Raw genomic sequence first — 22,285 nt, forward strand, 5'->3', positions numbered from 1 at the left:
GTTTCATTTAGATATTCATTTATATTTTCTACTTGGCAATTAATATAAGGAAGACTAAATATGTCCAAACCTCCTCCTAAGCAAAGGCGCGATAAAATGTCTCTAGAAGACAAAACCAAACTGATCAAAGAGTCAGAGATGTTGCCTAAACTACACTCAAGATGCTGCACAATTAATGCATGTTATATATAAATAAACTATTGAAATTAGCTGCAAGTATGTGTTTTTCCACATTAGCCTATGTAATTGACCCTCTGAAAGTAAAACAGTCAACTTCCCCTATAAACCGGAATCCTCTGAAAACCGGAATTTCCTCCCGGTCCCGGGGTCGTCCGGTTTAGAGGGGTTCCACTGTACACTGATTTGTTTCATTATAATTACAACTTGTTTACTTTTCATGTAAACACTGAATTTGGATTGGATTAAAGGTGTATATGTTACATGAACCCTGAATCTACAAAAATTAAAATGTGAATATTTAATATACTAATTTTTTATAAGCAAGTTACAAAGTGACTCGTTTAACGCGCATCTTAACAACCTTCAACAGCTTTTTATTAGTCAATAAACAAATGAGATTAAAGTTTGGTGCTAAAAAGACAGATGTGACCTAAATTAAAATGAGATTCATATGCAAGTGGTTAGAAGTCCATTGTGACTATTTAAGTGTTAAAGTTACAGCTAATATCACCATCGTGTTGTAATAATAAGAATCGAGAAGTCTTTCCTGCCATTTATCGATTAAGGAACTGTCTATGATACAACACTTAATTTATGCAAATGCGCCAGTGTGTGAGGGGACCCTTTCCACAGTCATGTGACTCTACAAACTACACAACACATCTCCTACTTACTAGCCTGCTTCCACCTGCCAGCGTGTCGTACAGCTACTTAGCCACATGGATAAACAAACCAGACTTGTTGGTCTGTATTAGTCATGAAGTTTATTTGTACTCTTACATATCATGTATATTGACATATAAAAGATGTAGGGCTCTGTTTCCGCTGGTAGGTGAAGACAGGATTGCCAGATCCCACCACCTCTATGTGGTCACCCAACTACACCTACAGATATACTTACAGAACTCGCCGGCCACTAGGGAAACCATACACAATACACATTCGAGTTTGTCAATATCAGTCATATACATGCAATTACATCCAATACTTTCAAAGCAAATGCTACATATAGCTAAGATAAGCATGCAACTTTGTATTGTTCATCATAATTTTATCTATTTTGATGAATGAAAGTCAACAATACATTAAGTATCATAAAAACAACAATTTTGAGTTTGCAATTACATGATTTCAACAATGAAGACATAAGCATCAGCTGAGAAATAGCAAAGCATCAGAAAGTAAAAGAGTTGTTTTTATTGACTGATAAAGGTAAATGTTAACTTAAGTTTTTAATGCTTTGCTTATGTAGGTTTGAGACTCAAAATAATAATATAAACATTCATGAAATTTAACATGCTAAGTACATGTACTACTATGATCTTCTCTACAGAATCATTAAACAAGAGGGCCTGAAAGGCCCAAAGTCGCTCACCTGAGATTCAAAGGAACTGACCTGTTCTGTGCTGCCCAAGATGTCATTAGAACAAAATGTTCTTACCAACTTTCATGACTAGTGAACACCCTGGCAGCCACATTTTTCAACAGACCAGAACCATTTTCATACACATCCAAGATATCATTTAAACAAATATACTGAAACGTTTTATGAAGATTCATAAGTCCATATAAGGAAAACTGCTCCACCCACTGGTTGCCATGTTTTTCAAGCAACTGAAACAATTTTCGAACTTGTCCAAGATATCATTATGACAAATCTTCTGACAAAGTTTCATGATGATCGTACAATAAATATGGCTTCTAGAGTGTTAACAGTGTTTTACTATAGCTATACATGTATAAGGAAAAATGCCACGCCCCCTTGGCGGCCATATTTTTCCACCAACTGAAACCATTTTCGAACTCATCCAAGAAATCATTGGGACAAATCGTCTGATCAAGTTGCATGATGATCGGACAATAAATGTGGCCTCTAGAGTGTTAATAAGGTTTTACTAAAGCAATATATAGCCATATTAGGAAAAATGCCCCGCCCCCCTGGTGGCCATGTTTTTAAAGCAACCGAAACCATTTTCGAACTCATCCAAGATATCATTGTGACAAATCTTCTGACCAAGTTTCATGAAGATCGGAAAATAAATGTGGCCTCTACAGTGTTAACAAGGTTTTACTATAGCCATATAAGGAAAAATGCCCCGCCCCCTGGCAGTCATGTTTTTCAAGCAACCGGCATCATTTTTGAGCTCGTCCAAGATATTATTGGGATGAATCTTCTGACCAAGTTTCATAAAGATCGGACAATAAATGTGGTCTCTAGAGTGTTAACAAGTTTTTACTATAGCCATATAAAGCCATATAAGAAAAAATGCCCCGCCCCTTGGCAGCCATGTTTTTCAAGCAAACGTAACCATTTTCGAACTCATCCAAGATATCATTGAGACCAATCTTCTGACCAAATTTCATGAAGATTGGACAATAAATGTGGCCACTAGAGTGTTAACAAGGTTTTACTATAGCCATATATAGCCATAAAAGGAAAAATGCCCCATCCCTTGGCAGCCATGTTATTCAAGCAAATGTAACCATTTTCAAACTTATCCAAGATATCATTGAGATCAATCTTCTGACAAAATTTCATGAAGATTGGACAATAAATGTGGCCTCTAGAGTGTTAACAAGGTTTTAACAAGGGAGTTAGAAAGAATTAGAAAGTACGTACAGGTTATCTTTCTTAAACATTAGACTGTTCACATGTTTTCACTATATACATATAGAGAAAACTTCCTCGCCCCCTTGGCAGCCATGTTTTTTCACCAATCTGGACCATTTTCAAACTTGTCCGAGATATCAATGAAACCAATGTTTTGACCAAGTTTCATTATGATAGGGCAAAAATTGTGACTTCTAGAGTGTTCACACGGTTTCTCTATAGCCATATAAGGAATACTGCCCCGCCCCCTGGCAGCCATGTATTTCAATGGGCCGGAACCATTTTTGAACTCAACCAACATATCATTTAGACAAATATTTTGACAAAGTTACATGAAGATTTGGCATCAAATGTGACTTCTACAGTGTTCACAAGGTTTTTCTTTTTTTTGACCTAGTGACCTAGTTTTTGACCCAGCATGACCCAGTTTCGAACTGAGTCGAGGTACAAATGTTCTGACCAAGTTTCATGAAGATCGGACAATAAATGTGGCCTCTGGAGTGTTCACAAGGCAAAATGTTGACGACGCACGACGGACGACGGACAAAAGGCGATCACAAAAGCTCACCATGAGCACGTTGTGCTCAGGTGAGCTAAAAAAACATGCTTGCTAGGGACAAATGAAAAGGTCTTGATGATAAGCGTACATATAAAATACACACTTGGTTATTAATTGAAAGTCTTCGTTATTTATTGACAGTCATTTTTGTGGTATGCCTGATGACAATATCATATTTGAAACAATCATTCTGAGTACAATAATAACTGACATATGATATAGTTTTATTTGAGTTTAATTCATCTTGGCCTTGTTATAGGGCTGAAGAAAGCAGTATAAGGCAGATTTACTACTGTCTGAAGTGCAATAATAAGGCCAATATAAATTTAACTAGTTACTGAGATTTTTATTAATGACTTACTAATATTATGTGGCTATTTCAGAGTACAACGTATGAAACAATTATTTATGTATGAATATAGACATTTTTTTCTATGGGGATAAGTCTGAACAGGGTGCAGCTAAAATAGTCAAGTAAGCTGCTGCATATCCCTACAGTGATTTTTTTTGCTCAAATTTACAGCCGAATTTCGGCTGCTTCCCAATCGCAAAAATACACGTTTTTTCCCAAAATTCTGACAAAAATTTCCCCAAAAAAGCCCAACTTCCAAAAAAAAAAAAAAAAATATATTTTTTTTTTTTTAGAAAGAAGTCTCATATAACTTAATTATGATTTCTTAAATCTAGGTCTCAACTTTATTTTTAGCTCACCTGAGCGATAGCTCGGGGTGAGCTATTGTGATCACTCAGCGTCCGTCCGTCCGTCTGTCTGTAAACAATTTGTAAACATCTTCTTCTACTAAACCATTGAGCCAATTTCAACTAAATTTCATGTGGAGCATCCCTAGGTCATGGGACAAAAGAATTGTTAAAAAAAAATTGATCACATAACCAAGATGGCTGCCATGACCATATATGGTAAAAACCTTAAAAAATCTTCTTGTCAGAAACCGCTCATTAGATTTTCAAAAAATTTCACAGGGATGACCTTTGACGGCTCCCCTGAAAAAGTTGTTCAAAGAAATTTGATTCGTCAAAAAACATGGCCACAGGAGCTCGTTGAACTTTGCATGTTTATTCGTTTTTGCCTATTTTGTGAAAACTTTCAAAAATCTTCCACATTTTTTGTCCGATCCTTTCCAAATTTGCACAGTGTCTTTATATCAATGAGGACACGAACCCACAAAAAAATGAGCATTATTGGTCCATGAAGTACAGAATTACCTCCCCTTGAATTGAGAAAATGGTGTTTATGCAATAAAGTCCAAATTTTTCATCCAATTCTTGCCAAACTTGTAAGGATTTAGCATGGTTCAAACAAGGGAAACAACTACGGTTTATGCATGTTCTTTTTATTACAGATTTGCCTCCCTTTAATTCATTCAAAATCTCATTTTACAGCAGAGATTCCAAATCTGACCTGTAAATGAGCCCCATATTTACTGCCAGTGCTAGGTTACATTTTCCCATTTGATCATTCTTAAGTATTGGTCTTGTAATGCTGCTACTGCTTCTGCTACTGCTACTACTACTACTACTACTACTACTACTACTACTACTACTACTACTACTACTTCTACTACTACTACCACTACTACTACCACTACTACTACTTAGTGCTGCAACAATACGCCAAAAACCGTATTGCAATATATTGTCAGTTCAAAAACCCGTATTGCAATATATCGCAATATATTGCTAACTTGTACAGGGGACAAAAATTCCACTCGTCCGCTCGTATTGACGAGTGAAATCTTGAAAGGACGAGTGAATTTCCCTAAAGCTCTCGTCCTACAGGACGAGTGAAAAAAAACTGATGTTAAAATATGTATTTTCTGACCAGTAAGACTCTTTTTCATTAAATAAAATCATTTCTTAAAGCATATCTATTCCGAAAGTAGAATGCGAATGAACCGGAAATCGTTATTGTAAATTTCATACAGCAGGTGCGCGTTGTTATGCGAGACTATGTCCCGAGTAAATATTGGCTTTTTGGTGTAAACTTTGCGCGTCCATGTTGACAGGGAACCATCTGACTTCATTCACTGTAAGTATAGATTTTTTTAAAGAATTATTTTACTGCGAAGTACGGTTTTAAACCAGTCTGAATTTCATCTGAAAAATGTCTGACATACGAGCGTTCTTTAAAGGAGGCAGGAGCGATGTTCAACCATCCGAAATGGAAAGCACGCAAGCATTAGAAAAAGGAAAAAACAAATTTGTCTTCATTTATTTATTTTGTGTTCCTCATAAATAAAGTAAGTTAACATTTCTTCTGACTGTGATCAGCTGGCATGAATAACTAAGTAAGCAGCATTTTAGCAGTGATATAGGAAACATTGTTAGTCATATCAGTCCTTTGCAATCTTTCTTTCACACATATTTGAACGACAAGTGCATGTGTTTGCAGGACGAGTGAAAATTTTAATGCACTTGTCCTGCAGGACGAGTGCAATTTATAAATATTTTTGTCCCCTGTTGTACCAAAATTATAACTTGCCAATTACCCGATAATCCCATAAATTCCAATTTTAAAGCAAATTCTGGTAAATATTTACTATAAATGTGCTCAAGAATAATAAGAAACACAAACATTCGCAAATTTTCTTAAGTATCAAATACATTTTTGAAATTGTTACTATTTAAAGATGTGATGAAATAACGTCCAACCGGGGCGTTTTTCCCACTGAACACACCTAATTCAGCTGATGTGATGTTCCCGTTTTTATACAACACAAAATACACCCATACTTTCCATGCGACGTTCTACATGTCTGTATAATGTTCGCGCGCTTTTTTTTGAGACAAAGGATAAAGCACTTTGTATTTGACGCTATAATTTTTTATTGTCGCGTTAGCATTCAAATTTGGAAGCGTGTTTCCGAAATTCGGATTACAAATAATGCTCAAATCAGAATAGAACGAAACATTTACAGCTGTGCGCAATTAATTCAACGATAATCTGTTCAAAAGCATCGAATGAATGCTCCCATGGATGTAACAAAGCTTCTCCGTATAATACACTTTTTAGAATGCTATTTTTACGTAAAAAATAATTTACACTGCTTTGTTTTGTTTACCTTTTTATCATTATTTCGGATGGCTTTTCTGGACGAAATGTGAGTGAATTTTTGTAAAATTTTCGTACCGGTATGATGAAAATCATATCGCAATACAATATGCGGATTGCGTATTGCGATATATACCGATATACCGGTATATTGTTGCAGCCCTACTACTACTACTACTACTACTACTACTACTACTACTACTACTACTACTACTACTACTACTACTACTTCTACTACTACTACTAGTACTACTACTACTAGTACCGCCACCATCACCACCACCACCACCAACAACACTACTTCTACTACTACTGCCACTACTACTACTACTTTTACCACTACTATTACTACTACTACTACTACTACTACTACTACTACTACTACTACTACTACTACTACTACTACTACTACTACTATTACTACACCACCACCACCACCACCACCATTCACAGTGACAAAAAACGTATTCACACAATGGCTGCTACTACAACTTATAGCCCATATAGGGGGGCATGCATGTTTTACAAACAGCCCTTGTTTCTATGGGATTTTAACCACAACTGTTCATGTTTATCTCCGACACATATTTTTAGGTCACCTGTCATGAAGTGACACGGTGAGCTTATGTGATCGTGTGATGTCCGGCGTCCGTTGTGCGTGCCTGCGTGTGTCCGTGCGTCCGTCCGTCAACAATTTGTTTGTGTAGACAGTAGAGGTCACAGTTTGCATCCAATCTCGATGAAATTTGGTCAAAATGTTTATCTTGATAAAATCCGGTTTGGGATTGTATTTGGGTCATCTGGGGTCAAAAACAAGGTCACTAGGTCAAATAATAGAACAACCTTCTGTAGACAATAGAGGTCACAGTTTTCATCCAATCTTTATGAAATTTGGTCAGAATGTTTATCTTGATAAAATCTGGGTTGGGATTTTATTTGGGTCATCTGGGGTCAAAAACTAGGTCACTAGGTCAAAAAATAGAAAAACCTTGTGTAGACATTAGAGATAACAGTTTTCATCCAACCTTTATGAAATTTGGTCAGAATTCTTGATGAAATCTGGTTGGGATTGTATTTGGGTCATCTGGGGTAAAAATCTAGGTCAAATAAATAGAAAAACCTTGTGTTGACAATAGAGGTCACAGTTTTCATCCAATATTTATGAACTGTGGTCAGAATGTTTATCTTGATGAAATCTGGATTGGGATTGTATTTGGGTCATGTAGAGTCAGGAACTAGGTCACTAGGTCAAATCATAGAAAAACATTGTGTAGACAATAGAGGTCATAGTTTTCATCTGATCTTAATGAGTCAGGTGAGCGATTCAGGGCCATCATGGCCCTCTTGTTTAAACATCTTACACAATATATAACTTGAATTTTGTCATTTTTGTCCATAAATCATTACTAAACTTGCCACTTTTATTGATTAAAAAAAACAACAATTTGACCAGACTCCTTTTCTAGAAAACTCACTGAACATGCACTTAAAAACAATATCACTTCTGTTACTTATAATCCTATTTATAATGCTTAATTTTTCCCAATTTCATGGTTTATCGCGCTATTTTTCCCAATTTCACGGTTTATCGCGCTAATTTTCCCAATTCAAATGGCACAGGCTGTAACAAATTAAAGCAAAAAAAATCACTGCCCTATAACATTCCTTGAAAGATGACAATGACTTACTAGAGTCACTTTCACTTAAAGTTTTCAACTAAACCCTGTCCTTGTCAATTTGACATGCAGACATGGTCTCAGCAAGTTGACTCATCTAACTTTCTGATTAATTTTGCTTTCTAAAGTGCATTCCAATCCAATCATAATTAATGTCAAAGAATAACTTTAATACATTAATGTATACAAGAGGGCCATTATGGCCTTAGTTCGCTCACCTTTTTTTACACGGCCTTTTTAATTGCTTACCGGTAGTTGAAAATTCAGTACTCTAGAGCATATTAGATTGGTTCTCTTCTGTTTACTTTTGCAGTGTGAGCATATGGTTAATTCTGATTGAGTACTGTCCATTTGCAATGCAAACATTTGCAAGTAATGCTAATTATACATGAGTTTACAATGTTTTTGTAAGATTTGGACCTAGAAATGTAGCCTCTAGAGTGTTTACAAGGTTTCACTATAGCAAAATAAGGAAAACTGCCCCGCCCACTGGCAGCCATGTTTTTCAATGGACTGAAACCACTTTTGAACTCAACGAACATATCATTAAGACAAACATTTTGACAAAGTTACATGAAGATTGGGCATGAAATGTGACTTCTACAGTGTTAGCAAGGTTTTCTTTTTTTTTACCTAGTGACCTAGTTTTTGACCCAGCATGACCCAGTTTCGAACTCAATCGAGATATCATTGGGACAAATCTCCTGACCAAGTTTTATGAAGATCTGACAAGAAATGTGGCCTCTAGAGTGTTTACAAACCAAATGTGGACAACGGACAGACGGACGGACAGACGACGTACAAAGACCGATCACAAAAGCTCACCTGAGCAATCAGGTGAGCTAAAAAGGCATAAACAGACTGCTATCTAAAGATAAATCATGTGGATCAAATCTGTCATTCTATATTAACTAGGTCTTATTGTCCGGACTTTGCAAGGCCTTTTCATTGCTGGAAGACTATCACCAAAATATGAAAACTTTATTTGTGTTGTTAAAGTGCAGCATTTTAATGAAAGTAACAAAGTATTGACATTTTTCAAATTGTCGCCTGAAAAAACTACACCCATTTTAGCCAAGCTAATCATGAATTTTGATTGGTTGATCCTTAAATTGACAAAACTTAATTTGAACTCTGATTGATAATATCTTGAAGAATTTTTCCCATATTGACAGTTTTTAGATGTATTTGAAGCTTCATGCTCTATTGGGTTAGCAAACCAAATAGATTCTCGCCAATATAAAGTCAATTAATAATTAGCCATCAAATCAGTTCTACAAGGGCTAAAGCATAATTGAATGCAAGCATAATCAAGTAAATATTTAGACAGTTCAGAATGTCATTTCTACAGTCTACCCATGCCCCTGTACATACACATATGTCATCATGGGTACATACCTCTGACATAGAGCACAACGTGTTGGGAGACTGAGCCTGCCTGGTTCTCGGCCTTACAGGTGTAAGTACCCGCGTCCTCGATACGTGCTGATGGGATGATCAGAATGCCGTCTCCCAGGATGGCGTCTGCTGGCAGGCGTCTGTCTGGCCGAGACCATGTTATCACTGGCAGGGGCGTACCTTGAACAACAGCAAACAACATTTACATAATATTGGCAAGGGACAAAAACACCTATTTAAACTTTGATTACAAGAACTGTATAATGAATGGATAGTTGCTCCTGCTTACCTGTTACAATGCACTCAAGGGAGACGCGGTCGCCCACATTCACCACCTGAACATTGGATTTATCCCTTCCATGGTCAATAGAGCTGCCCCCTGTGGACATAGCACATGTGGTATTAACTTATACATCTATTCAAAAACTCACATTATAATACCAATACAAGCACACATGTGAAATCCAATTACATGTAATTATGGCTGTAATATTGGTCAATAAAAAGACATACCATAGTTTGTTAGATTTTTTAAGCACATTTTAAAAGCATTTCAGTCACATTCTTAGGGTCAGCTTACCAACTAATCCTATTTTTGGGCAGCTTTAGGCGACCTTAGCATTTAACCTGCCCTTACAGCTCGTATTTTACTAGCTTCTGGTAACTGCCCTTATTGAATCAAAAGTAAGGTCAAATGGTAGGAGATATAACGTCTAAAGTAATACCAAAACAAAATGTGTTTTTGAAACACAATGTCCCCCTATATGACGTTTGACCTTGAAGGATGACCTTGACCTTGACCCTTCACCACTCAAAATGTGCAGCTCCATGAGATACACATGCATTTAAAATATAAAATTGCTAGCTTCAATATTGCAGAAGTGACATTACATGAGCAATTTTGACCCATATATTTGACCTTGAAGGATGACCTTGACCTTGACCTTTCACCACTCAAAATGTGCAGCTCCATGAGATACACATGCATTCCAAATATCAAGTTGCTATCTTCAATATTGCAAAAGTATTCATAAAATAAGCGATTTGGGCCACATATATTTGACCTCTGACCTTGAAGGATGACCTTGGCCTTGACCTTTCACCACTCAAAATGTGAAGCTCCATGAGATACACATGCATGCCAAATATCAAGTTGCTTCTTCAATATTGCATAAGTATTCATAAAATAAGCTATTTGGGCCACATATATTTGACCTCTGACCTTGAAGGATGACCTTGACCTTGACCTTTCACCACTCAAAATGTGCAGCTCCATGAGATACACATGCATGCCAAATATCAAGTTGCTATCTTCAATATTGCAAAAGTATTCATAAAATGAGCAATTTTGGCCACATATATTTGACCTCTGACCTTGAAGGATGACCTTGACCTTGACCTTTCACCACTCAAAATGTGCAGCTTCATGAGATACACATGCATGCCAAATATCAAGTTGCTATATTCAATATAGCAATAGTTATTGAAAAATGTTAAAGTTTGCGCAAACAGACCAACCAACCAACAGACCAACCAACCAACCAACAGACAGGGCAAAAACAATATGTCCCCCACTACTATAGTGGGGGACATAAAAAGTTGTGTGGCTGACATCATCAGACATGGGATTTAAACTTATAATCCCCAAACTGACAGTACAGGGCACCATAAAACTGATTAAATTAAACAACACCTAAATGCACAACTATTTGACTCATTTTAAAAAAACTTTATTCAGTGTTTACAGAGTGCCTGCTGGTTGCTACCAGAGACATGGCGACTATCTAGCCTTTACAAACTGCCTGCTGGGTGCTACCAGAGACATGGCGACTATCCAGCCTTTACAAACTGCCTGCTGGGTGCTACCTGAGACATGGCGACTATCTAGCCTTTACAAACTGCCTGCTGGGTGCTACCAGAGACATAGCGACTATCTAGCCTTTACAAACTGCCTGCTGGGTGCTACCAGAGACATTGGGACTATCTAGCCTTTACAAACTGCCTGCTGGGTGCTAGCAAAGACATGGCAACTATCTAGCCTTAACAAACTGCCTGCTGGGTGCTATCTGAGACATGGCAACTATCTAGCCTTTACAAACTGCCTGCTGGGTGCTACCAGAGACATGGGGACTATCTAGCCTTTCCAAACTGCCCGCTGGGTGCTATCTGAGACATGGGGACTATCTAGCCTTTACAAACTGCCTGCTGGGTGCTACCTGAGACATGGCGACTATCTAGCCTTTACAAACTGCCTGCTGGGTACTACCAGAGACAAGGCAACTATCTAGCATTTACAAACTGCCTGCTGGGTGCTACCTGAGACATGGCGACTATCTAGCCTTTACAAACTGCCTGCTGGGTGCTACCAGAGACATGGCTACTATCTAGCCTTTACAAACTGCCTTCTGGGTGCTACCAGAGACATGGCGACTATCTAGCCTTTACAAACTGCCTGCTGGGTGCTACCAAAGACATGGGGACTATCTAGCCTTTACAAACTGTCTGCTGGGTGCTACCAGAGACATGGGGACTATCTAGCCTTTACAAACTGCCTGCTGGGAGCTACCTGAGACATGGGGACTATCTAACCTTTACGAACTGCCTGCTGGGAGCTGCCTGTAACATAGGGACTATCAAGCCTTTAACAACTGTCTGCTGGGTTCTACCTGAGACATGGGGACTATCTAGCCTTTACAAACTGTCTGCTGGGAGCTACCTGGGACATGGGGACTATCTAGCCTTTACAAACTGCCTGCTGAGTGCTACCAGAGACATGGCAACTATCTAGCCTTTACAAACTGTCTGCTGGGTGCTACCAGAGACATGAAGACTATCTAGCCTTTACAAACTGTCTGCTGGGTTCTACCTGAGACATGGGGACTATCTAGCCTGTACAAACTGTCTGCTGGGTGCTTCCAGAGAGATGGCGACTATCTAGCCTTTACAAACTGCATGCTGGGTGCTACCAGAGACATGAAGACTATGTAGCCACTGTCTGCTGGGTTCTACCTGAGACATGGGGACTATCTAGCCTTTACACACTGTCTGCTGGGAGCTACCTGAGACATGGGGACTATCTAGCCTTTACAAACTGTCTGCTTGGAGCTACCTGAGACATGGGGACTATTTAGCCTTTAAAAACTGTCTGCTGGGTTCTACCTAAGACATGGGGACTATCTAGCCTTTACAAACTGTCTGCTGGGAGCTACCTGAGACATTGGGACTATCTAGCCTTTACAAACTGTCTGCTGGGTGCTACCTGAGACATAGGGACTATCTAGCCTTTACAAACTGTCTGCTGGGTTCTACCTGAGAAATGGGGACTATCTAGCCTTTACAAACTGCCTGCTGGGTGCTACCAGAGACATGGCGACTATCTAGCCTTTACAAACTGTCTGCTGGGTGCTACCAGAGACATAACGACTATCTAGCCTTTACAAACTGCCTGCTGGGTGCTACCAGAGACATGGCGACTATCTAGCCTTTACAAACTGCCTGCTGGGTGCTACCAGAAACATGGGGACTATCTAGCCTTTACAAACTGCCTGCTGGGAGCTACCTGAGACATGGTGACTATCTAGCCTTTACAAACTGCCTGCTGGGTGCTACCAGAGACATGGGGACTATCTAGCCTTTACAAACTGCCTGCTGGGTGCTACAAGAGACATGGTGATTATCTAGCCACTGTTTGCTGGGTTCTACCTGAGACATGGTCAACTATCTAGCCTTTACAAACTGTCTGCTGGGAGCTACCTGAGACATGGGGACTATCTAGCCTTTACAAACTGTCTGCTTGGAGCTACCTGAGACATGGGGACTATCTAGCCTTTAAAAACTGTCTGCTGGGTTCTACCTAAGACATGGGGACTATCTAGCCTTTACAAACTGTCTGCTGGGAGCTACCAGAGACATGGGGACTATCTAGCCTTTACAAACTGTCTGCTGGGTGCTACCAGAGACATGGGGACTATCTAGCCTTTACAAACTGCCTGCTGGGAGCTACCTGAGACATGAAGACTATCTAGCCTTTACGAACTGCCTGCTGGGAGCTACCTGTAACATAGGGACTATCAAGCCTTTACAAACTGTCTGCTGGGTTCTACCTGAGACATTGGGACTATCTAGCCTTTACAAACTGTCTGCTGGGAGCTACCTGGGACATGGGGACTATCTAGCCTTTACAAACTGCCTGCTGGGTGCTACCAGAGACATGGCAACTATCTAGCCTTTACAAACTGTCTGCTGGGTGCTACCAGAGACATGGGGACTATCTAGCCTTTACAAACTGTCTGCTTGGTTCTACCTGAGACATGGGGACTATCTAGCCGGTACAAACTGTCTGCTGGGTGCTACCAGAGACATGGGGACTATCTAGCCACTGTCTGCTGGGTTCTACCTGAGACATGGGGACTATCTAGCCTGTACACACTGTCTGCTGGGTGCTACCAGAGACATGGGGACTATCTAGCCTTTACAAACTGCCTGCTGGGTGCTACCAGAGACATGGGGACTATCTAGCCACTGTCTGCTGGGTTCTACCTGAGACATGGGGACTATCTAGCCTATACAAACTGTCTGCTGGGAGCTACCTGAGACATGGGGACTATCTAGCCTTTACAAACTGTCTGCTTGGAGCTACCTGAGACATGGGGACTATCTAGCCTTTAAAAACTGTCTGCTGGGTTCTACCTAAGACATGTGGACTATTTAGTCTTTACAAACTGTCTGCTGGGAGCTACCTGAGACATGGGGACTATCTAGCCTTTACAAACTGTCTGCTGGGTGCTACCAGAGACATGGGGACTCTAGCCTTTACAAACTGCCTGCTGGGTGCTACCTGAGACATGGGGACTATCTAGCCTTTACAAACTGCCTGCTGAGTGCTACCATAGACATTGGGACTATCTAGCCTTTACAAACTGCCTGCTGGGTGCTACCAGAGACATGGGGACTATCTAGCCTTGACAAACTGTCTGCTGGGAGCTACCTGGGGCATGGGGACTATCAAGCCTTTACAAACTGCCTGCTGGGTGCTACCAGAGACATGGGGACTATCTAGCCTTTACAAACTGCCTGCTGGGTGCTACCTGAGACATGGCGACTATCTAGCCTTTACAAAGTGCCTGCAGGGTGCTACCAGAGACATGGCGACTATCTAGCCTTTTCAAACTGCCTGCTGGGTGCTACCAGAGACATGGGGACTATCTAGCCTTTACAAACTGCCTGCTGGGAGCTACCTGAGACATGGGGACTATCTAGCCTTTACAAACTGCCTGCTGGGTGCTACCAGAGACATGGGGACTATCTAGCCTTTACAAACTGTCTGCTGGGAGCTACCTTAGACATGGCGACTATCTAGCCTTTACAAACTGTCTGCTGGGTGCTACCAGAAACATGGGGACTATCTAGCCTTTACAAACTGCCTGCTGGGAGCTACCTGAGACATGGCGACTATCTAGCCTTTACAAACTGCCTGCTGGGTGCTATCTGAGACATGGCAACTATCTAGCCTTTACAAACTGCCTGCTGGGTGATACCTGAGACATGGCGACTATCTAGCCATTACAAACTGCCTGCTGGGTGCTACAAGAGACATGGCGACTATCTAGCCTTTACAAACTGCCTGCTGGGTGCTACCTGAGACATGGGGACTATCTAGCCGTTACAACCTGCCTGCTGGGTGCTACCAGAGACATGGGGACTATCTAGCCTTTACAAACTGCCTGCTGGGAGCTACCTGAGACATGTAGGACAGCATAGTCCCTGGCAGTGCCAGCGGCGCTAGAGGCAGTACAGATGTACCGGCCAGCATCCTCATCCCTCACATTGTAGATCCTGAAAACAGACAAATACCATCAGATATCCACACTGTTCTGTCCCATCAGATATCCACACCGTTCTATCCCGGACATGTTTCTTACTGTAATTGGAGACCATAGTACCAAGTAACATACTTGATTCATACTGATGTATATACTGCTGTGATGTCATTAAAAGATCATTTTAAAAATTATTATTTTATTTAAACTGAACCCCTAAAATTGGCTTATTTTAGTGCACCATGTGATACATTCTCGAGGAGCTGTACAATTGAGTAGTGCAACTCACGTGAGTGTTCCATTCTGCACCCTGTGTTGTTCAGGCAGTTGGTCCCCCTCTTTCTCCCATCTCACACTTGGGACTGGGGAACCAGTGGCATCACAGCGCAGACTTGCCACGCGGTTGGACTCCATATAAACATCTCTCTGAGCTACCTTCACTGCAGGCGGCACTGAAACATCATCAGACAAATACTTGCATCTTGCACCTATGCCTTTCAAAAGAACTCAATTGAAAGTTTCACATGCCTTGGAGCATCATCAATACCATAGAAGCAAGGTAAGCTTAACGAGAGCTCAGCAGTACCTTCCACTGTGACAATAGCAAATCCTTCAGAAGATCCTGCGCTGCTCTCTACGACACACCTGTATCGGCCTGCATCTGCTGCAGACACTTGCCTGATCTCCAGGATACCGTCACGCTCCACCGCTGTCGGGTTCATCTGGGCGTCCACTCGAGACCACTCAATATTGAAGGGCCCGCTGCCTGATGCAGTACATCTCAGCTGCACAGCCTCCCCTGCCCTTGTTGTTATACGCTGTGGAGAAATTGTCAACCTGGGAGCAACTGAAAATTAGGGAAAACACATGCTGCAAAACAGTTGATAAAAACAATAGTTCAACTTCAACAGAAATGTGATTCTATACAGTTCAACATTTTTATTTTGAACACTCAACATAATAATTAATTGAATAAAAGTTTTCATTCTTTATTCATCTTTAATGTCCATCACTAATTCCAACTGCCTATCTTGAAATCCTTTCTATTTCAAACTAAAATTACTGTCTGTATAATATCCATTGGACATATGATTTTAATTATTTTGCAGAGCTAGTTCATAAAGTACCCAGTTATATAACTTAAGTTGAGCTATCATAAACTTGTCTTTAAAACATTGGATGAGAATCAAGTAAATTTACTTCCCTTATAAAATGGAAACCTCACCAATAAATTATAAAACTCTACCAATACGGGAAAGAATGGCCAATATGGTAAACCACACACAAAATCCTCGCAGGGTATTCACAATAGCTAACCTTGAGCAGGGTATTCACAATAGCTAACATTGAGCAGGGTATTCACAACAGCTAACCTTGAGCAGAGTATTCACAATAGCTAACCTTGAGCAGGGTATTCACAATAGCTAACCTTGAGCAGGGTATTCACAACAGCTAACCTTGAGCAGAGTATTCACAATAGCTAACCTTGAGCAGGGTATTCACAATAGCTAACCTTGAGCAGGGTATTCACAATAGCTAACCTTGAGCAGGGTATTCACAATAGCTAACCTTGAGCAGGGTATTCACAAAGCTAACCTTGAGCAGAGTATTCACAATAGCTAACCTTGAGCAGGGTATTCACAATAGCTAACCTTGAGCAGGGTATTCACAATAGCTAACATTGAGCAGGGTATTCACAATAGCTAACCTTGAGCAGGGTATTCACAATAGCTAACCTTGAGCAGAGTATTCACAATAGCTAACATTGAGCAGGGTATTCACAATAGCTAACCTTGAGCAGGGTATTCACAATAGCTAACCTTGAGCAGGGTATTCACAATAGCTAACCTTGAGAAGGGTATTCACAATAGCTAACCTTGAGCAGGGTATTCACAATAGCTAACATTGAGCAGGGTATTCACAATAGCTAACCTTGAGCAGGGTATTCACAATAGCTAACCTTGAGCAGGGTATTCACAATAGCTAACCTTGAGCAGGGTATTCACAATAGCTAACCTTGAGCAGGGTATTCACAATAGCTAATCTTGAGCAGGGTATTCACAATAGCTAACCTTGAGAAGGGTATTCACAATAGCTAACCTTGACGGGGTATTCACAATAGCTAACCTTGAGCACTTCTTGCTCAAGCGAAACTGAGCTTTAAACAAATTTTGCAGAATTATGTGGTTTATTTTATCATCTTGAAAGTGAGTTTTTTACCTTTGACCTTTCACTTAAAAAAAATACAGTAGTACCATAGAGAATTGCTATTTTGTGTTTTCAAACTTTGACCATTTTTGATGAACCAATGACTTTGAAATAGTATTCTTCACCCAAATTGAATACATATTGAGTTCCTTTACCAGTGACAATGATGAAAACTGAAGCCTCATATGTCTGTGTCTGTACTGCTGTGGTGCAGATGTATTCGCCTACATATTCCGCCCGGAAGCGTGGCAATGTAAGGACTCCATTCTGTACACTGTGACCGGGCGGCAGGGATCCCTCTCGCCGACTCCACCGTATCACCGGGTTCAAAATCTCTGAGCAAATATAGGCAAGCACTATAATAACATACAGAACAAGCATCTAAAACAGTACATTTTTATCAGCTAAGAATAAAAGCAGACTTCATGGTGAGGTATATTTTGTATATAATTATATAGTGGCTAGTAACTCACGGTTTGCAGTGCAGACAAGTTCCACCAGTTGTCCCTCAGTCACTGACAGGGTGCTGGGGCCTGATATGGACACACCAACGCTGCTCTGACCAACTGAAACCATAGGATTTATTCATGTTAATTGTGTACTTAAAAATGTATTACACTGTATAAATAAAAAAACAAATAGTAACAAAACCTTCTCATAAATCCTAAAATATTTCTAATATAAAATACCCTTACCAATCAGTTGAACGCGATCTTCTGTTCTGCCACCAGTGTTGACAGCTTCACAGATGTATGTGCCCTCGTCTGATTTCTGCAGGTTACGGATCTCCACGGTTGCTGAGCCTGGAGACGTCACTAGGGGGATGTCGTCTCCACCCTCCACCTCGACGTCACCCCGAGTAGAGCGGACTGGTTCAATCCAGCGCACAGACGGGATTGGGTCACCCACAGCTGTACACTCCAGGGTGACACGCTGACCGATAATACCATACACAGTTCTGCTCGGTTGAATGCTGATGGTTGGAGGCCCTAAAAAGCAAACAATCATGTCGTCAAAATATTTCATATTTGTTATACTTGCTAACATTACACGTTGGATTTTCTTTTGTATTACATAAAATGATCAATATGATGTCCCAGTAACTGTACGAGGTGAAATACACATGACTGGATGTTCACCTTCCACATGCAGTGTAGCCGTAATGGTGACTACGCCCATGTCGTTCTCTGCTGTGCACACATAACCTCCCTGGTCCTCTGAGGTCACCCCGGTGATCATCAGAACACCGTTGTCCATCACCTTGACACGCCCCGACATGGCCAGCCCGTCTGACCTGCAACACACACAAGACAACTTCATATACAATATTACATCTAACAAAGAGAACATACATCTACCAAAAAGAACAAAATCACCAGTTAATAGTTTTCACTTGAACAACCAGCAAATTCTACACTTGTATGCTTGAATGTTTCTGGGGAAAATATTGAGTAACATGGACATAAGTTATTTGTTCATATACAAAAATCTATTAAATCTTGCACATCAAAGCAATGCTTGAGTATCATTCAACACTTTTTTGTCTGTAAGTCTTCATAATTAGTTAATTATAAACTATTTTACAATAGTCATGCCAAATTTTGATGCCAAACAAGAGATGTGTTTGTCAGAAACACAATGCCCCCTAATGCGCCGCTTTGATTATTTTTTTTACCTTTGACCTTGAAGGATGACCTTGACCTTTCACCACTCAAAATGTGCAGCTCCATGAGATACACATGCATGCCAAATATCAAGTTGCTACTTACAATATTGCAAAAGTTATGAAGAAGGTTAAGTTTTGGGACACACACACGGACACATACAATGACAGACAGGCCAAAAACAATATACCCCCGATCTTTCGATCCGGGGGCCTAAAAATACAAAGAAACATTGTTTGAGTAATGTGCATGTTTTGTGCCCATGCATTATGGCTATGTGAGTTAGGTATTGAGTGTGTCCCGACCTTGTCCATGAGATGCGGGGGATGGGAGCCCCATCCAGCACACAGCACTGGAACTTCATGCTATATGAGGTAGGTATTCAATGTGTCCCTACCTTGCCCATGAGATGCGGGGGGTGGGGGCCCCATCCAGCACACGGCACTGGAACATCATGCTGCCCCCTACTGGCACTCGCATGGTCGTGCTAGGGTACACATCAAGCACCGGCCTGATACGTCCTGCAAGCATTACAGTATAGCATAGACATTACGTGTACAGACATTTATCATAGATCATGACAATATCACATTTGGGAGTTTACTAAAATTATACACTGTGTAGGATAGCCTCTTTTTTTTCTTATTCTCTTTTATGTTTTTTTCCATACAAAGACCAAACATAATATTCCAATGTCATGAGCAGCATCTTTTCAATTAGCCTGTAGGAGAAACCCAGACAAATATGAGACATTAATGTGAAATAACATAATAGACTATTATGTTACTAAACTTAAGTAGTGTTTTGAAAACTTGTATCAGCTGATCTGTTTGTTAGCCACCCAACCCCCAACCCATCCCCTATATGATGCTAAATGACACAAATAACGTACTGATTTCAATTCTCAACAAAACACATCACATGATTTTATTAAAATATGGAATATTACACTAACTTCAAATCCTCAGCTTGTGTCAAGAATGCATTTAATTATTCAACAATCTCATTTTCTACCAAGCATGCCTGATCCATCTTATCAGCCCTTTTATAACTGTCATAATGTTAAGGACTAGATAACACTACACCTAGAAACTCCAATATGAGGCAGGGTCACGTAAAATTCCCTGAAGAATCTTGAAGTAACAGTCCCTACAAGCTGTGTTATTCCATAAATAACTTTCAACCTGTAAGTGAAGTACCTCTACCCCTGGGACACAGATAAAAATACAGTCCCTACAAGAAATATGACATTTATTTTTAACTTAAATGCTCAATGTGACCTTAACCTTTGCGCCATAGACAAAGGTGTTTCAAAATCAGGCCCTCTGCACAATGTCATGGTGCTCATCTAAGCAAAGTTATTATGAGGATTATATTTGCCCTTTGACTTCTAAGCATACCCTTGACCTTTGAGTATTGGACTCCACATTGCAATAATTTGTGCAATAGTATTTGAAATGACTACATAATGATGAAGTAACATTACAGGAAAGCAATTTAACCTGCACATGTGATTTAACCTTTTAGCTGTGGACATGGGTGTTACATACAAAATGCTGCATTCATATGTGTACTTTTTGCGGTAAGTTATATTAAATTTGCTCGCTTATGATGAAATAAAAGTTGGGAGACCCTATTGACACCCACACGCACAGATGGACACACACAAATGGATGCTTTCTTTACAAATTATTATATATAACAAGACTATTGCCAAGCAATAATTGTCCTCTACCGATTCCACCATTGTCAGAAATTCCACAATGGTCAGAATTTTTTATATATATATTTGTTGCCATAGCAACCACAATTTTTGACGTAGGAACAAAATGAAATGACTTGCATAATGTCCATATTGCCATCTATCCATGTTTCAAGTTTCATGAAAAAATATGAAGAACTTTTAAAGCTATCGCAGGATCCAGAAAAGTGTGACGGACAGACAGACAGAGCGCAAACCATAAGTCCCCTTCGGTAAAACCGGTAAGGGACAAAAATGAACATGGCCTATGTAATGAAATATTACATTAATATACCAGTGGGCTTGCTTACTTTCCACTTCAACAGTCGTCCAGTCCTGAGCCACACCAGCGGAGTTCTCGGCACGACACACATAGATACCACGGTCAGCCATTGTGGCTTGAGTGATACGTAGAATGTTTCCAGTTACCTGATGAAACAAATAGTGTCATAAATGTTGTGTGCAGCAATTCACTTTAATTCATAGTATCTTAGGTGAAATGTATGTAAGGAATCAATACGTGACTTCATGTTGTGTTTTATCCAGGCCGTTTTAGCGTGGCGCGGCGCCACGCCGCTTTTTTGAAGCGCCTCGCTGCCCCTTTCAAAGCAAATCAGCGCCATGCTGCCCTTTTCAAAGGCCGCCGCCCTGTTTTCCGCTGTGCGCGACCTTATTGATAACATCTTAATTGCCTCTTAACCAAGCTTCTAAGCCGACTATTATCAGCGAAGATTCGCGCGGTTGTGAATTCGTCATGCTTGAATAACCATGTGTCAATATCAATTGATAATTTCAGTGGCTTTGTAACACTAATCGGTCCGGATACAATCGTGCACAGTTACTTAGGAGACTTGATGAAAACGTCGATGTTATTCACGTGGAAATTGTGCATTTCATGCATAATTCAGTTATATCAAAACATTTATTTTAACGCGAAATTAATTAAAAAAAAAAACAGTTGTATCTGTAAAATATTGATTTGATTTCAATTTAATGCAAAACAGTTTTAAGTTAAGAAAAATTAATTTACAGGGCTTGCACTAAACGGCGTACGGCCGTATATTACGCCCGATAATTGTTTCCACACGCCGATTACAAAACCCCATGACGTCCACTGTACTTCCTGAAAATTGGCCATACGCCGAAAATAGCTACCCGTGACATATTAAAGCTGTCGATTAAAATAACGCTCCGCCTCCTATCCAATACAATTGGCGCAGGCTTACAGTAGATGTGTGTTGATGAATTGTAGCAGACGACAATCTTAACACGTTTGCTGTTCACGGTTAGGCAGACCGCGCTTAATTGGAGCACATGCTTGTTTATTGTCACGATGTTGTGATTACAATAACGTGTGAA

The 22,285-nt window shown here is 40.1% G+C and overlaps 1 protein-coding gene across 5 annotated transcripts in view; it reads right to left on the reverse strand.

Moving 5' to 3' along the window:
• LOC127881858 (basement membrane-specific heparan sulfate proteoglycan core protein-like) overlaps positions 1-22,285 on the reverse strand; it is a 198,207-nt gene that overhangs the window by 28,317 nt on the left and 147,605 nt on the right. For 4 of the 5 annotated variants that reach the window (XM_052430024.1, XM_052430023.1, XM_052430021.1 and 1 more), the window contains 12 exons: positions 21,238-21,355; positions 19,583-19,706; positions 18,661-18,815; positions 18,217-18,510; positions 17,995-18,087; positions 17,677-17,856; positions 15,900-16,160; positions 15,603-15,765; positions 15,232-15,329; positions 9,784-9,873; positions 9,495-9,674; positions 1,082-1,096 (listed from right to left, as the gene is read on the reverse strand). In XM_052430024.1, the coding sequence (XP_052285984.1) occupies positions 1,082-1,096; positions 9,495-9,674; positions 9,784-9,873; positions 15,232-15,329; positions 15,603-15,765; positions 15,900-16,160; positions 17,677-17,856; positions 17,995-18,087; positions 18,217-18,510; positions 18,661-18,815; positions 19,583-19,706; positions 21,238-21,355 (1,771 nt within the window). The remainder of the gene's footprint in view (positions 1-1,081; positions 1,097-9,494; positions 9,675-9,783; positions 9,874-15,231; positions 15,330-15,602; positions 15,766-15,899; positions 16,161-17,676; positions 17,857-17,994; positions 18,088-18,216; positions 18,511-18,660; positions 18,816-19,582; positions 19,707-21,237; positions 21,356-22,285) is intronic. The other variant, XM_052430022.1, reaches the window with a different exon arrangement.

The sequence above is a fragment of the Dreissena polymorpha genome, chromosome 5 (assembly GCF_020536995.1).
Source record: "Dreissena polymorpha isolate Duluth1 chromosome 5, UMN_Dpol_1.0, whole genome shotgun sequence".
NCBI classification, from domain to species: domain Eukaryota; kingdom Metazoa; phylum Mollusca; class Bivalvia; order Myida; family Dreissenidae; genus Dreissena; species Dreissena polymorpha.